We start from the raw sequence: 14,235 nt of genomic DNA, 5'->3' as shown, positions 1-14,235 counted from the left end.
ACTAACAAGTGCTTCTGATGTCACTTTTTCATTTTAGAGTAATGGCAGAGATGTGTTATTGTTCTACATTTTAAATAGAGCACAAGAGTGAACAAGCTTACACGAAGGCAYGAACCCTACACTGACCATAGGACTGAACACTGACACCATGTGGCATGTACTAATAGGGCCCTGAAGTCAGTGAGTCAACATCTACTCACGTCAGTTGAAGATGGCCCTCAGAACTTAATTACTTTATGGTTGTAACCAGTAATTTTAACAGCACAAACATACTGCATTTGTGTGTAACAAGTTCGTATTAAGTCATATCCTTAGTATCTATAACAGGTTAAGTATGACACTAAATGCTAGGAACATTGTAAACGTTTTTATTTGTACACTTAGTTTACATACAATATGTTAATTCAGTTTAAAAAAATCTTAACACAAAAGACAGTAGTCTGGCTTTGTTTGTAAAGGGTAAAGCATCTCCTCAACTAAAATCAAGTTCCAACAATATTGAAGATTTCACAGAGGCTATGCTACTTACGTTTACTTACAATTTTACATCAGCAAAAAGTTAGTTAACATTCCAAGTTACTGTAGAAAAAGGTGTACRCCACACTAATGGCATACGAGATTTAGAACAAGCAAAGAAATACCCTGTTTTAGAAGTAATCTTGCTTCCAAGTAGGTTTTGATTTTAGTGCACACTTGCTCCTTAGGCTTTACATTTAGAATTCTCTATATATACAAAAAGGTAAAACAAATTGGTACAGTATTTATTGCAACAAATTAAGGATGCCATAATATACACAACTTAAATTATTTCCCAACTTCCATACCCTCTTGCTGTTTTGGTTCTTATTCCTCCTGTAAAGTAATTTCTTTCTCTAGTTTCATGATTAAGTTCTTTCATTGAAAGGCACGTACTTATCTGCAACAGAAGAAACACATGCAATAATTTGAAATGCCCTGTTTCAAGTGAAACTTTAGCATACACTTTTAAAGACCAAATTTTAAGACAGTAAAAGCAGAGGCACAACATTTTATTGTTCAAGTCACCTGTGTAAAATTGTAGTTATAATATTAATGAAGTGAGACAAACTGCCATAAAACAGCATTCATTTATACTACCCTCTCTGAGAGAGCAAGTACTTTCAAAAATAGTTTCCATACTGGATATATTTTTTAAATAGAGGGGTTAGATAGGGGTACATTATGTGCAGTTGAATAAGTTTAATTTAGACTTCTAATCCTATGTTTTTTGGTTTTTGTTTTTTTTTTTTTTAACTTTTTAAATCCAAGTATGTGAGATGTACAATCTGTAAGAATAATGAAAAGATTAAAGCCCAATGAACTTACAAACCTCATGAGTTCCTGTTCAAGCTTTGGTGACATAACTGGAATGCTATCACAAACACCAAGTTGCACAGAATATATGCTTTACCTCACGCTTTGCAGTACAGCAAATGTTAAGCACACTTAGTGATCTAACGAGGACTACAAATTTTCAGTATGAGATCGCTTTGAAAAACAAAGATGTGATCTTAGCATACTCTATCAGCTAATGTAAGGTCATGCTGCATAGTGGGAAACCAAAGACTAGAATTTCAAACTTTGGTATCTAGTAATATGTCACTGAACGACAATCATATTCAAGACGCCTCAAACTTAAAAGAAGCACAGAACAGCTACGTAGATGAGGACAATGAGGAGACACTTAAATTAATCTGTATTATAGCAGAGGACACTGGAGATTTTTTATAGAGCTCTGAAAGAAACAGTAACAAAATTGGAAGTAATAACCAAATCAGCACAACAATGTACTGGTACTGCTCTACTGATTTCAGGAAAGAAGTCAGTATCTCTGCCCAGTCTTGTAAAGAATTATATGGACTTTATAGGCTAGCTTTGAGTTAGCTGCAAAAATCTCTAACATGGACAGTGCTGTACAGTTGTCACCTTAATTAAAGATCTTGGTTTAGTCAGGAAAAGTGAAAGCAGAGTAAATACTGCAGTATATGAACAGGTCAGAGAAAGAAGGAAAAGACAATTATTAGTACATACAACATTTATATAATTTGTTATGTACAACAAACACAAACTGACCAGAACATGTAGATTAGAAGCCTCATTTTCTGTGACTGGTGGTTAGTTTTTGAAATGTCTTCCATTATGAGTAAAAACAGCAAGAAACTTATGAACTAAATAAGCTCATTCTTGACTGCAGTTAAGCAAAACAGTGATACTGGTTGCCTGTGACAGTACAGGACTGAATTCAATAACCAAAGACCCTCTTGCTATTTCTCCAATTAGTTGCTCTAAGCCTGACTGCATATTTATGCTAACTTAAAGCTCTGAATCTTTGCAAACATCAGGACAAAGCTTATGACATCTACTGAGAATATCCAAGTATCATTACCATCAAGTTGTCCTCAGTGTGTCGGTGTTCTTACATGCCTTTTGTACTCCCTTTGGTCATTCTGGCTGGGCAATAATTTGAAGACAGATTATTGAGCTTTAATGTAGATGGCTAAAGGGATGGATTTGCAAAAGATTTAGTTACAACACGGGGAAGAAATCAATGAGGAAAAAAATAAACTATCCAATTATGACTTTAATTTCTTTCTAAAGTATTTTACACTAATTTTCAAACTTCTCTCTCCATGCTATCACTGTGTAGGGGTTGGATAGCATTTCAGGCAGCAGCTCACCCAGATGTCTGTGGGAAGGACTGACAATGTCCAGCTCTGTTTTTCTTATACACTGTTTCAAAAATTAACTTGTAAAATTGAGAGCTTCTTCCCATACAGGAGACTGTAGCAAGCTCTCAGTATACATAGCAGAGTACACTCACTTTTTCTTATTGATTAAACATAACTGGAAGTACTTATTTTCTCAAGCTCCTACTACCAAAATAATGGTTTTGATCATTTAAGCACTTTTTGAGCCCTAAAACAGTAACATTTTCTTTCTCTATTACTATGGTTATTCTCTTCTGAAGATCTGTTCTGTTTAGTCAGCTTCCCTCAACAAGCTAACAGAAACACTTGTTGAAAGTGTGGTTAGGTACTCTGATACAATTTCTGTTCTTGCAGAGGTTGATTCAGAAGTTGACACTATCAGCTTTTCTTCAATATATAAAACCTTGGGCCTTTTCACAGCCCCTCAAAACAGAAATAAAAGTATGCCCATGCCACATCAATTTATATAGGTACTCCAGRGTACAACATGTTCAAATATTGTATGTGCCACTTCCCCCCTTGCCCCACCCCAAACACAAACACTTTTTCCAGGACTATGACTCAGACCACTGTATCAGGTTTTGTTTCACCAGTTGAAACATATTTTCTCTTTTTTTTTTTTTAATTAAATACAACATATTTAGAAGAAGCTCTCTGCTGAAAGAGACACAGTTCCTGATTTACACACAGTATCCATTAACATACAGGCTTGATTTCTCTGACAGTACCTGTATCATCAGACAAATGAAACACTGATAACGTACTTGAACTGCTTATGTTATATGGCATTCTAGAAGACTATTTTTGAAAAAGACTGAATCAATAATTTTCTTTTAAATATTTCTACATTGTTGGGTACAGCAAAGCAAAATGACGATTCCTTGTAGTACTTTAAAGAGAGACTGAGTATCTTGAACATAGGATAGGTTTTTTTGTTTTTTTTTAACAGAACATTATTTTACGCTGTGAAAATTGTCAGATATCACAACTGAGGGCAAATGAAGTTCAAAGTCTGCTGTCTGTCATTGTAAAGAGTTGAATTTAGTACAAGTTAATTTCTTGAACATAAAGCAAATGAATTTCAACTAAAAACCAAAAAACAGAAGTGTAGTGTACTGAGACAGACAGTAGGGCAAATCGTAAGACAATTTATTAGATAAGCATCATCTTCTAGTTAYGCCATTTGACAATGAGTTTCCAATAATTCAGAAGGGGAAATATTCTCTACTCCCTTTAATAAACACATTAGTTAGGATCTTTGGTGTGGTCCTGTTTAGATTTTAGAAGCTGTCAGGTTTATTTTTTTGGTTCTGCATTCTACAACTTTTTGGGGGCAATTAATGATGCGTTGTATGTACACACACACACACACACACACACACACACACACACACACACACAGCATCACCCCCAGACATGTTTTCTGTTGCAAAACAGGAAAAATAAAACCAAAACACCTCAGTCTAAACCATGCTTCTGTCCTTAGTGTTTCCACTTTCATTTCCTCCTCATTCATCCCTTTAGGGATAAGGACGAAATACCCAAGTAACAAAAGCACATAAAGCAGATAAGAACAGTACTGCTTTACATGCTTTAGCTACATCATAAGTTGTGATATGACTTTTTTTTTTTTAAAAAAAAAAAAAAGCTGTTTAGAGGGTTTTGTGTTTTTTTTCTTCACACCACAAATGATGTGACATGACCTCTCTCTAATGCCAATAGCAGTAATACTAGATATATGCTAGATACTTCTACAGTAAATCACCTTCTTTAAAGTAAATTTTCCCCCTGGAATGCAAGTGTTAAGAAACACACAGGAAAAAAAAAACAAAAAACAAAAAAACACATGTATCAAGAAATTTGCTCTTCTGAAAATCTCTAATAATATTTTGGTCATCTTTCCCAATAGGATCTTCCCTGCTTCTAGGAAGGAACTTTAGGAAAAGTTAAAAGAGGAAGTTAAAAAAAACCAGATACAATGACCAGCTGTTTGGGGCTCTTCTAGTAGTTAGTAAAGTGGTTAATAAAGTACTAAAAGTACAAGACTGTTTAKCTTAACACACAGTATGCCTCAAGCCATGGATTTTAGATTTATCTGTAAAATGTAAATTAAGTTTGGATAACAACTTAAGGTAAAAGATGTGGCAGTAGGACACATGCTACCATGCCAGTATCTGAAAGCTTAATATAACCCGCCCCGCCCCCCAAAATCTCCAATAGGTAAAATAAAAGTTAAAAGAAGCCAAAACAAACTAAAATACCTACATAAATTCATAAGATAGACTGCTATACTACTTATTACAATAGAAGACATACTGCATATACATACCTATTTAATCTAATGGTATAGCATCCTTTAGATAAAATACTGGTCAACAGCAATGTAATTTGCCATATTGCTCCTTGAAGTTTAATATCAAATATAAGCTTGTTTAATCTCCAAATAAGCATATACAAGTATCAAGAAGCCTTTATGACACAAATAAAATACTGTTGTGTTAAATGCTAGTGAGGACAAATTATGCTACCATTTTCATTCATAGGATAAAAGCTGTTCAATACTCCTGTAACCACACATTTAGGAGTAAGTATTATATTATCTGGTCATCAAATACCTCAATGTTTAAGTATACTGTGTTACAAGATATACATTAAAAGAATGACATCCAGAAAAAGACAACAGCAAATTTTCTGGATATACCATGGCAATTACCTATTACATTATCTTTATCACTTATACTGGAACAACATTATTGCCAAAAGGTAACCATAAATGCCACAGGACTCTCCAATATGCGTAAGTGGTGATATTCCAGCTATCTTCTTATAAKGTATAGAAAACAGACTAAGGAAAAACTAATTTTGGAGATAAAAATRTTCACAGATTTGAGCATGTGAGTATGAAAAAAAAATTTATTTTAAATATAAGAGACTGAACCTTTCACTTTAAGTTCCAGAATTACCATCCAGCAGCTGGGTTTTTTTGATAAACAGCACAACAGCCTGACTTACGACTCCATTGCTTTTCATTCATTTGGGGCACCATGCACTGCATTTGTGAATTGTTACTCTGAAAGTTTAATTCAATTCCACAGTAAGAAATGTTGAGTCAGTTACCAATTGTGACCAGCAAAATTAAGATTAATCATTTTATTGATTATATATATATATTTTATTGAGTATATATTGATTATATACTACCAGTATTTGGTAATACTCCGCATTTTCACAAATCTGCTCTCAGGCTTAGTATCTCTATATGTGCAGCCTGAGGGAATTACTCAATTAGGAATACTTATTTTTATTAAGTCTGAATTGCAATCTCAAACCCCAGAGGAGCTGACAAGRGTTTAAAAGCATCTTGTCTCAATTCAAGGAGTTTTAAAACAGAAAAAAAGTTCAGATTTTACAAAAAAAAAGATGCATTTAAGCTTGACACCTCATCTACACACAAGAAACCTAAATCTAACATTAAAAAGTTCAAAATCTTCACATCTGCAAAAAATAGTTTAAGATTTTTTTTWAAAAAAATAGATCCTGATAGTTAAGTGGAAGATGACAGAACAAATTGTTCCTGTATCTAGATAGCTTCAGATGTGACTAAAAAATATAAACCTTTCCGTGTAGCAATACCAAATCTAAAACTCAGTGCAGGATCATAATCAACTGCTGATTACTTTAACAAAGCGAAAGTGGAACGAAGTTGCTAGAAGTGGAACTGGTAGGAGAGAATGCTCAGGAAGAACTGAGGAGCCTCCAAGAAAAAAAGAAATAAAAGATGTAAAAACTAGCAGTGGACTTCAAGATAAGCTTCAGTAATGACACTGTATTTTTAACAAAAACATCCTACCTTCCTCTCCATCTCTCTGGACTCACACGCTGAAGAAAAATGGTGTTCTGCAGTAGATTAGGAGCAGCTGAAGCACTAAGTTTATCTTCTCGCCCACTAAATTCTTGCCCATTTAAAAATCAAGTGATCTTGACAGCCCTTCTCCAACTACATGCATACAGAACATGGTAGTGAGCTTTCCCGGGGAAACTGCTCCTCATCCACACTCCTGCACTTCTATTACTAGAAGTATATTCAGCTTCTATATACAAACCTTCGAGGATGATTGGCATCAAATAGTGTTGTATCATCTTCTTCATCATCTTGTTCTAATGGAGTCAACTCCATGTTTTCTATGTTTGTATCCAAAACTCCATATCTTCGGGTCTTTCTGTTTCGTCTTCTGAGCCTGAAATGTATTTTAAAACATTTAAGTTCTATAAATTCTCAGTTACTTTCTATTCCAATAACATAAGAAAACTGTTTCTTAGAACACAAATATATTGATACTGACCATATTTTTTAAAAAAATTAGGGTATGTAAAGAGTGCACCCTTAGCTTGGTGAAATATAGAGGTCAAGAATTTACAAGAAATGATTGAGGCCAATAAGAATGTCACCTGCAATTTTACACAGTATTACTGCACTGAATACAAAAAGGCTATTTAGGCACTTGCTAGATAAACACAAGTGCCAGGTAAGTAAATACATAAAAGCATGCTTGTCGAAAATCCTAGAGAATGAGGAAAACTGTATTTTTACATTTTCTCTAGATATTTTATGCTTCTCTATCGAAGAAGTAACACAAATCAGATACAGAATTGAATAGAACTGTAGCAGAGATGCAACAAGCCATTGCTGTCATCACGCTTTATTCCTATAAAAGGCTTCACAAGTGATAATAAAATTTCATTAACTGAGTAACTGAGTCAAACTATCCATACAATAACAGTAATGTGCAGAACTGAATCTGCAAAACCTAAAGATCTCTTTTGTAGAGCTTATCTATGAATGTACTCTTACCATATATGCCAACTTATTTAAAAGTTAGATCTAAAGCGTGAACAAATCCTTGCCAAAAAAATACACATGGGCAGAATAAGCTTTTTCAGACAAGGTCATGACGAAGAAAAATCCAATAACATGCAGTAGATATTCAGTGCCCATCAAGGTCACTGCTACTGCAATCAAGAAATGAATAGAGGTCAATTTCCTAACTTCAAAAAAAAATTTCTAACTGCAAAAAAAAAAAAAAAATGTATATGTATTTCTTCTTTATTTATTCTGCCATACTCAACCTCATGTCCTCAGACGTAGGAGGGCTCTTCCACACTTTGGAAAAGAAACAAACCTGCAGCCAATATTATTGTACAAGAAAGATGAAGTGATTTATAAAATTAAGATGCAGCGCTTATCACAGATCACTTTGTTTGCATCTGCTTTTCTTATTGCATTCTGTGGCTTCTCTGGGCTTTGGTCCCACATAAGTCCCCTCCCCCTCCCCCACACACACTGCGTAGATCCATTTAGCTTCACAGAACTACTTCTATATGCAACAAATACGCATTGCTTGAGTCTTTGAGGATCAGGAACTCAGACCATCAACACAGCATGCAAAGGTGTCTGTTCTACAGAAAGCTTAGCAGAGTCACTTATAGCTAGCGTACACTTAGAAAACAGCAGCTACATAAAGCTGTTAGACTGAAAAAAAAAAACGAGTTATTTTAAAAACCAATTGCTTGCTAGGCATCTTGGGCTAAATTCACAAACACTGGTAACTGTAAAACTTGATTTTATAAACTCCAGGAGTAGAATTTACAAAACCCAAGCTAGGTGCCTAAGAAAGGTATTCACAGCAATTCAAAAACTTGAAAACTGGATACTTAGGAGCTAATAATCTAAAGGAGGACTATGTAAAGATCACCACTCTGCTCCACATTGGGGCACAGCTTTAACCACCTTTAAGAGATACCAATGTGAGATTTCAATTCACAGCTTCAGATTCTGTCCTGAATTCTGTCTATTCTCAAAGGATTTTCTTCTCACGTATGATGTGGAGAAGAATCCACTTTTATAAACCAATGCAACCTCAGAAGAACACACAACAGCATTTACTCCAGTAAATAAGATCTTCTGGAACTGAGAAGAATATTTAACTGCTTTAGGATGGCACAGGGTATAAAATCCATGCTTCTCCTCAAAGTTTTCCAACTTCAGATAGTATTGAAAGAAATCATCATGTTCATTTCCTCCACTCTCAACCCTGATTTCAGACAGCTACAACTGTCGTGCCAAAAGGCTAAGGCTGCCGGGCACATGCTGCAGCACAACTCAAAGTATCTAACTTTATTGTTAAAAGCAAAGGTTAATTAGACAGACACACAAATTTCACCTTTTAATTCAAGCTCAAATTCTTTCCAATTTATTTTTGTCTGGTCTTTAGCTCTCAAAGTAGAGAAGAAATTGTGTATTACAAAGTATCAAGCAGAAGAAAACTTTGGTCTAAGAAGAAAGTGTGATTAAAAATAAARTTATTTCATATATATTGAGGAGTTCTTTTGCTTTTATTAAAGTTAGGAGCTACACAATCAGTGCTTCAGAGAAGCACTCTTGGATATTCTAACAGATTAGAAACTATTTTGAACACAAATATAACAGTAAATGAAGGAGAGGCATTTCATTCTATTTGTATAGTCAAAATACTTCTGTCAATCTCACTAGAGAACTTAATACTATTTTTCATAACAGTGAAAAGGAAAGTTCTACTGTGASTTGAAAACAGCCTTAAGTCAGTGAYAGCAAGAGTCCATGTTGTAAATAAYGCAAAATTATCATCACTAGACTGTCCCAAATTTATAGATTCAGACAAATGTTCTTGAGAAATTGAGAATTACTAGCAATATGAAAACTTCTGAATAACAGATCAGTCAAAAGACTAAAGTTAAAAGGATTGCATAGATGTTTATAATAGATGCATGTCTAAATCTGGTGTGGCCCTGGGGAGAGGGCAGGTGGATGAATACAGTTCCCAAAAAGACTCTGGGAAGAAATTTCAAAATCCTCGTTCATCTTGGGCAGTTAGATGTTAGCTTAGGTCCCCAAAATTTCCTGTACAAAAACGTATTCTCAATTACATAACCATAAGATTTCTGAATGCTCATTAATGCATCAAGTACAAACCTCTACTGAAAATGTCTGTACCAAGTAGTGGCAAAAGAATCATTAAAAACAAAAAAACAAAACAAAACAAGGATAAGGTAGATTTAAGTCAAGGAATTTTCATTTTACGACAAAGTCTTTTCCAGTCATTGGTTGAGTTTTATGTATTAACACACAGCTCTTTATTTCATGAAAATGGGAAATTTTCAGTGTCAAACACTACTTCAGTTAGAAGAGGCAAACTCTGTTCAAGTCAGAAGGCAGTTTAAAAGGATTCTTACCTCAATCTGATACAAAGTAAAAGGGTCACAGCAAAGCTTGTCTGTAATTCAGTCCAGAAAATCTACTTAGCCTAGTAACCGTGGGAGTATTTTTCTAAGAACCTTTCCATGCATCATCTGCACAGAACAGTGTCACAGGGTTTGTGGGATAATGGCTGCTTATAAGCTGGTGTAACTTAAGCAGCCTCCATGGACCATTCGCCTTCCTTCAGTGAAACCCTGAATAAGGGGGATATAAGTGTAGCCTGAAACAATCTGCTCCCTCCTCAGACTGTGACAGAGTGAAGAACACTACATGCATTAGAGAAAAACCTAGCCAGACAAGAAAATGGATTTTCTTCTTAYACATGATAGCTTTTTAATGCTAATAATCAGAGAGTACAGCTAGTTCTGCTCATCTAGATCTAGACTATAACTGCTTTCTAAAAAACTTCAAGAGTTCCTCATTCTACAACCTGCCATGCAAATTCAAGAAATGAACCAAATGTTAAAAGGCTGGGATAAAGTCATACTTCTTTAGAGTTGTTAATGAAGTCTGCTCCAGGAGGATTATCAACAGTACCTTTTCTTAAAAAGACTACCAGTAAGTATAATAGCACTGATCTTATAGAATTTCTTGATTTGTGCAAACAAAAGATTGACCAGAAATCACAAAACACATGTAGAATTTCAACCACACACATGATATATGACATATTCACTCACAACAGCAAGCTTAGCATGGATATATCTTAATGCTAAAACCCTCTTCACCCTAAAAAGAAGTGTTATCACAGAATGACATCTTCCTGGAATTGTTTTTACCTACACAGAAGGAGAACAAATAAGCTATATGATATTACCCAATTTGTCTCGGTGCAAGGACACTCACGGTGCAAGTCAAAGAGGCTTTAAACAAAGTCTTGCTAAGGAAATTGTAGCTCCCCAATCTCTTCAATACAAACACAAATATTACTTATGTAATCACCAGGTGCCTTTTAAAAAGTGAAACTCTTAACATTTTTGATTAACAGTTACAAAGAGAGACTACTTTCATATAGGAGGATAACTCATGGGAAATGCTTTTATTTCAGCAAATATATCATTTAAGAGTTTGGTAATGGTCTGTGGGAAAGCACTGAGATTTAACTGTCCCAGAGACAACCCACTGTAGTGAAATTTCTATACTGAAGCTTTTTCACTCCACATGTTAAGAAATATAGTACAGCTAATTCACATTCCTCCTTAATGCATACTTTTAACTAAATTTATTTTTCCTGAACAATGAATTACATCAATTACAAAAAAAAAAAAAAAAAAAGTATTCTCAAAGTTATTCCTTGAAAGTTAACCGAGTCTTTCTTCCGTGCAAGACAATTGCAAGCTACAGGTTTTATACTCATTAAAGAAATTCAGTCATTACCCTCCAAAATGTATTATAAATAAAACTTCTCAGAATTTTGTTTTAAGTTATAACCATGACATGCAATTCATACTGGAACATGTCCTGCTTAGCATGCCAAATTAAGTAACACACTATATAATTCTCTAAAAAGAAAAAAAGCCATTTCATTCCATTTTCTACACTTGTGCTTTCCCATTATCCCCAAAAGCCTGAAGAACTAAAGGCATACACTTGCTCCTATACAAATACAGGATCAGGCAAGTGGTCTATAACACAAAAGGAAAAACAAGCAGAGGCAAATAAAAAAATTAAAAAAAAACTAAATAGTTCCCTAAAAACAAAAAAAGGGCAAGTTTGGGGATTTTCTTTAATTTTTTTTTTTTTTAATTCAATGTCACACAAAAGATGCGAGAGAGGAAGACAAATATTTGAGAAGTTTTCCCCAACATCCTTTACATCTTGACTAAACAATCTTCACAAGTACACTTTACAAACACTCAAGGCTTAAACCAAAACATTTCTTCAAAGACCTCTCTGGGTGCCAAGAGAGCTTTATGATAGGCCCTGGTTACTGCAGATCTTTCTTGAATGTTTAAGTCAATCATTTCCAACCAGAAAAACTTATTAAGTGTAGCTCTTAGAAYCCAGAATGGACTGGTGCTCAGTTGGTAAATATTTCTGTGCACCACTAACAAAATCAGTCGTGCATACACTTAAAACACGTGAATGTCTGAAGCAGCAGGGTTTTACCATTTAATCTTGTAAACTGTTAAACTACTTATTTGATTGTCCATAGTCTTAACAGGGCACATAAAATGGACCGGATGCTTTAACAGTATTCTTTTCATAACAAAAAAAAATAAAAAAAAAATAAAAAATAAAGCTTCCAGCGTGATGAAGTAGTGTGCTCATTTAGAGAGTTTGTTTGAAAGGACTTCAAGAAGTTGAATTGAAAGTATTTGTGGCAATTACGTATTTGTTTCCTCAATTTTGTATGAAAGTCTACTGAAGCTTTAAGGGAAATGTCCTTTTAAACAAAGAAGTGCAATTAGATGTTAATAAAGTTTTAAAGAACAACAACTTCATAAGMAAATTAACACAATTCTAGAACAAGTTACATTTGTTTGAAGAAATATCCTGATAACAAGTAGTGCAGATTAAGTTCACTCTTAGTAGCTCAGGACCTGAGTTACTCTACATTTCAACAGTACTGTTTTCACAGTGCATAAGCTTTGACCTCAGACAGTCTCATCTCTGCTGTATAATGAGATTGCTCAGATCATGGCAAAACATACCTATGAATGATTAGGATTCTGCTTACCAGAATTAGTGTGAAGGAATTATGTTGTTTCTGCTCTCAACTGAGTTTTATACAACTCTGGTATGTAAGCATCAGGATTTTTTAATCATACAGGTATACACAAACAAAGCATCAACTTGAATCTAACTTTGTGTTCCTCCCAGAGATGAAGGATATATTTATCACAGAAAAAAATATTGCTACAACCTTGACTACAAATATTTATCTCCCTCACAGAATCAGTAAACCACATAAGTTCAGTTTCTCTTCTTTCAATTCATAAATATTCATATCATTAAGATGAAGTTGTTTCTCTCTGTGAAAACCAAATGATAAGAACTCATCCATGTTAAAGGTTCTGAATTTCATGAAAGGTATCACAGAATTCTAGAACAATATACTTATGAGGTTTAGCTTTCCTATCTACATAGCATCTAGAAGACAGCACTCCATTTTCAAATGCAGAATAGTAACCTTCCTAGTGTCATATGCAGAATGCCGAATAATTGCTAATTATCTAGAAAATAATGTCAGTAGATGAGATGGGTTTTGCCTAGTCTCTACAGTGAGTTTTTTTTTCCCTCTCTTTCTCCCCTTCTGCAGAAGACTACTCAGAACTTGAAATTCCGTAATTAAGAGTAACAGGGGATGACAGAACTCCCAGAAATATTCTCCTTGCTTTCATTTAGTTAAAAAATTGGGCAGTTTCCTCTGARATATGCTATCACTAACCTTGCTTCAAGACTGTATTAATGAAAGGCACTCTAATAAGATTTAAGATTACTCAAGGCTAAGCTATAGAAGTTCTGCAAAAATACGGCTATCCTCATTTACTCAGATGGTGTGCTTTAGTAAGTGCTCTATACAGAGCACCAGCTTCCCACTACCTTTCTGGCATCAGCAGGACGAAAGTACTCATCACCTAAACCATTAGTAACTTCAGCTACTACAAAAAGTATGCAGAAGACACCTTAGTGCACTAAAGTCTTATGCCAAGACCTTACACATAATTCCTCATTTGGGCCCTGCCTAGAAAGGTTCACAGCACGAGACCCTCAAGGACAGTAAAACAAGGAGACAAACACCTATCTCATTACTATAACAGGTACCTGTAAGTATGAAAAATGCACAGTTATGCAATCRGTAATTTCAAAGGGCAATGTAAATGCAATTTTTCTGGTAGCACGGGCTTTTTCAGTGCCCTCTGCATAAGGAATACAATGTTCACTGAAAAAAAAATTTACTGCAAAACATGGACAACTTCAGCAGCCCAGCGAGAGAAAAGCTCGCAAAACCGAATAAACTAGGGAGGGGGCAGGGGCAGATCCCAGGTGGGATCCCCCAGATCCCTGGAGGGGCGGGCAGGCGCCGGGCCCCTGCGAGCCTGCCCCGACCGCCGCCCCGCGGCTCTCCGCGCCCCGGGCCCGCCCTCACCGTACGGTCCGGATCACGAAGTAGACGATGAGGGCGGCGCTGGCCAGCACGAGCACGGACAGGGCGCGCTGCGTCATGGGCTGGCCCTGCTCAGGCGGCGCCGACACCTCGGCCAGGCGGCC

The 14,235-nt window shown here is 35.4% G+C and overlaps 1 protein-coding gene across 2 annotated transcripts; it reads right to left on the bottom strand.

Annotated features, from left to right (window-relative positions):
* Window positions 1–354: 354 nt before the first annotated feature.
* Window positions 355–14,229, bottom strand: FAM174A (family with sequence similarity 174 member A). Of its 2 annotated transcripts, XM_085298753.1 has the most exons (3): window positions 14,114–14,229; window positions 6,830–6,964; window positions 2,427–2,515 (listed from the first exon to the last, which is right to left on the bottom strand). In XM_085298753.1, the coding sequence occupies exons 1-3, from the start codon at window positions 14,188–14,190 to the stop codon at window positions 2,503–2,505; spliced, it is 225 nt and encodes a 74-aa protein (XP_085154879.1). In that variant the 5' UTR covers window positions 14,191–14,229; the 3' UTR covers window positions 2,427–2,502. The 2 variants fall into 2 exon arrangements, 1 of the variants encoding a protein (XP_085154879.1); XR_014895046.1 differs by lacking the exons at window positions 2,427–2,515; window positions 14,114–14,229 and adding an exon at window positions 355–916 and having other exon boundaries at window positions 6,830–6,921.
* Window positions 14,230–14,235: the final 6 nt, after the last annotated feature.

The sequence above is a fragment of the Rhea americana genome, unplaced genomic scaffold (genome assembly GCF_003343005.1).
Source record: "Rhea americana isolate MKP2758 unplaced genomic scaffold, rheAme1 scaffold_141, whole genome shotgun sequence".
In the NCBI taxonomy this organism is placed as follows: domain Eukaryota; kingdom Metazoa; phylum Chordata; class Aves; order Rheiformes; family Rheidae; genus Rhea; species Rhea americana.
The sequence above is the reverse complement of the archived record's forward strand: the minus strand, read 5'-3'. Positions and strand labels throughout refer to the sequence as shown.

What these genes read in the sequence shown, in the direction of transcription:
- FAM174A (XM_085298753.1), bottom strand. Translation starts at nt 14,190, where the DNA reads ATGACGCAGCGCGCCCTGTCCGTGCTCGTGCTGGCCAGCGCCGCCCTC. An exon ending in TTCGTGATCCGGACCGTACG is followed by an intron (nt 6,965 to 14,113) that starts GTGAGGGCGGGC and finishes AATACATTTCAG; the next exon opens with GCTCAGAAGACGAAACAGAA.